The sequence below is a fragment of the Octodon degus genome, unplaced genomic scaffold, assembly GCF_000260255.1.
Source record: "Octodon degus isolate 3935 unplaced genomic scaffold, OctDeg1.0 scaffold00042, whole genome shotgun sequence".
Classification (NCBI taxonomy): Eukaryota; Metazoa; Chordata; class Mammalia; order Rodentia; family Octodontidae; genus Octodon; species Octodon degus.
In genome coordinates, this window is record NW_004524618.1 from 1,040,706 (window position 1) to 1,043,818 (window position 3,113).

A 3,113-nucleotide genomic window follows, 5' to 3' on the forward strand; every position below is an offset into this window, starting at 1 on the left:
ACTCAGAAATACTCATTTTGGATCCTTCTTATTGAATATGTAACTCTAAATACTAATGCCCCTTTGGGGCCAGGGAGATGGCTCAGTGGAATAAAACTTCCCTGGCAAGAGCAAGGGCCTGAGTTCAATCCCTGGTTCCGCAAACAAAACAAAACAAAACAAAAACAAAAATAAAGCTAATACCCTGAGAAGACGGGGGATTTATCTAACCTCGGTAATAAAGGTATTGCCACAGAAAATGTCCTCACAGTGTATCAAGCAGTTAGATAGCCAGTAAACCTATTCTCTTGCTAAATTCCATAAACTGGATGAAGAGGGTAGATAATGTTCATTTTTGATGCTTACCAGGAAACATGACACTTGGTCTTTAAAATAGTTATTTATTTGATATATTGTAGATGCCAATCAGTGATTTGCAAATAATGAAGACACTGCTGAAAACCAGTTTCTTCTCTCAGCTCAGGAAATCAGATGTGAAATGGTTGCACTTATTTATGGAGGTATTTATTCTCTTTCTAATGAGCAAGTAATTTTCTTTATTCCTACACAAAAGTTAGGGAGTGCTCAAGAGGACTGGGCAACTGAGTTTGCAGTTGAAGCACCATCTGGTATCGGGAGCCTTTTAGGAGTGGAACGTCCCTCTCCTTAAGAAGGAAGCACCAGGGCTGAGGTGATAGCTCAGTGGTCTAAATGCCTGGCTGGGAAGCTCAAGCACCTGGGTTCGATCCCAGTACCACCTGCTGGGCCTGCTTGGCCAGCTCAATGTGGAGCCGGCCACTGAACCCGGCAAGGCGGCACACACCTGTGATCCCAGTGCTGGGGAGGCTGAGAAAGAAGAATCACTATGAATCCTAGCTGTGTATGAGACCCTATAACAAATAAGGTTTTATAAAAAAATGGGGACCAGGGATATACCTCAGCGGCATAAGTGCCTGCCTGGCAAGTGCAAGGTCTTGAGTTCAATCCCTGGTACCGCCAAAAGGAGGAGGAAGCACCAGGGCCAGGGAGATAGCTTAGTGGCCTAAGTGCCTGCCTGGCAAGTGCAAGGTCTTGAGTTTGATCCCCCTGTCCAGGGGGAAAAAAAGAAGGAAGCACCAGGTAGCTCCCTTTTGAACTCATTGTCAACAGAAACTTGTGTAAAGAAAACTGATCCCTAAATGTATGTGAGTGTTTGCTCCCCTACCAGCAAAAGATCTTAACTCTGGAGTTTCTTTTGCTCTCTTTGGGTGGTAGGGCAAGAGCTCTGAGTGCTCCTGTGCCCACCAGCCTTGTAGACTCCTGGATGTAGGTTGTGGATGTGGGACCAGCAGCCTTGTAGAATACTGTATGTGGGTGGCTACAGCGGGACCACCGGCCTTTGCTGATCTCTAGCAGCTGCTCTGAGCCAGTGTGTAAGCCCAGGGAACAGGAGTGGGGGCAGGGAACATTCCCAGTGCCTTTCACCAAAAGGAAGGGCTGGCTACTTGTTCGTTCTGGTAGTTAAAAAAAGAACTTGCTAAACTTCTCTTCTGAGGGTTAACAACCTAAGTTTGCAGACCAAAATTAGAGAAAAAGGAGGGCCGCAAGGAAAGCCAACATTTTGGCCCTAGCCTTCCAAGGTCAATTAAGACTCAGGACATATGAGAACTTGTACTGTAACGTCATGTAACTCGGTAGTGTCCCAAATTTTCTGATCAAGGAGATTATGGTGCCAAAGAGGAGAGTGATCGATGATGTAGAGTGTGCCTAAGGAGAGTCACATGGAGAGAAAACACTCTCTCAGGCTTTCACAGAGAGCACATTGGCCAAGCAATGGACATGACTCATCCACATGGCTGACACTGACAAAGGATCTACAATCTGAGGTACAGAATCTCAGGATAAATCCTGAGGGGTTCTCACTGACCTTCTCAGACCCCAAAGCTACAACTCTTGTTGCATAGGTCCTGCTTTACCTTGATCTTAACCATCCAGCAGAAAAGCATAAAAATGAAGTATAAGAAGTAAAGCCATGCTGTTATGTTGAACTGTAGGGGAGTCAGGTCAACAATTTCTGACATTGCCAGTGAAGCGGAAGACCCAATACTCTTATGGACTACTGGACTCTTTTAGAATATTTTGCTGAGTTAACACACCTATAATATTCAAATAACGGAACTTAACCAAAAAAGGGGATACAGATGAATGTCCATTTGTATCTGTATATTCAAAATGGTTAGGATAGATATATAGTTACATTCTCTTTTTTTTTTTTAATTTTTTTTTTTATTTATTACATTTATTTATTGTGTGTGTGTGTGTGGCCAGCTCAGCCCACCAGGGGGCGGGGCTGGCTGGCATGTGGTGCTGGAGGATTGAACCGCGGTCGTTGTGCTTTGCCAAGCTTGTTTCAAGTAGGTGCTTTAGACCACTGAGCCATCTCTCCAGCCCCTAGTTACATTCTCTTAATGAATAGAGGATTTGTTCTAATGGTGTTTGTAAATAGGATATCATGTCCACATCTTGTACAGCAGTTAACCACTAGGAAGAATGTATGCCATGTGTTAGTTATTGAAACTGTCCTACCAATTTGGTTTGAAACTGTCTCATTGCTATTTGTTTCTCCATAAAATTATAGGGGAAAAAAAAAACCCAACTTGCTTCTTTGATGTTTTTCCTTCCTTTTCTTTTTGCTTCCTCCTTCTCACTACCCTTTTCCTTGCCCCTTCTCAGTATACATGAAGTCTAATCTTTCCAAAGAGCACTGTGATCCTTTTAAATTGTGTTTAAGTCAACTACACATCATCAAAAATTGTGTAACCCCATCATTCCCAGGGCTCAGCTGATGGTCTGCTTGCTTCCAATAATATGTAATGTAATAAATTCTAGGGCAGTAAAAGAATTTGGACAGTCCTTATTGTAATGGAATTTGACTTGAATTTAATAATGAAATTCAAGTATAACCAAATAATTTTTTGTAGTTTTACTGTTATCAAGAAAATAGTATCTTCAAAACTGCAGGGTATTTTGTCTTTTTTTTTTTTTTCTTCCCTAAAACCAGGGATTGAACTCAGGGCTTTGTGCTTGCAAGACAAGCACTTATTTTACGAGCTATTTCCCTGGCTCCTCTGTATTTTCTTTTTTTTCTGTATTTT

General features: G+C 42.2%; 1 protein-coding gene across 1 annotated transcript in view; it reads left to right on the top strand.

Annotated features, from left to right (window-relative positions):
- Positions 1-479: 479 nt before the first annotated feature.
- Btrc (beta-transducin repeat containing E3 ubiquitin protein ligase) overlaps positions 480-3,113 on the top strand; it is a 159,331-nt gene continuing 156,697 nt past the window's right edge. The window contains exon 1 of the mRNA XM_012514803.2: positions 480-500. Within this exon, the coding sequence (XP_012370257.2) occupies positions 495-500 (6 nt within the window). The 5' untranslated portion in view covers positions 480-494. The remainder of the gene's footprint in view (positions 501-3,113) is intronic.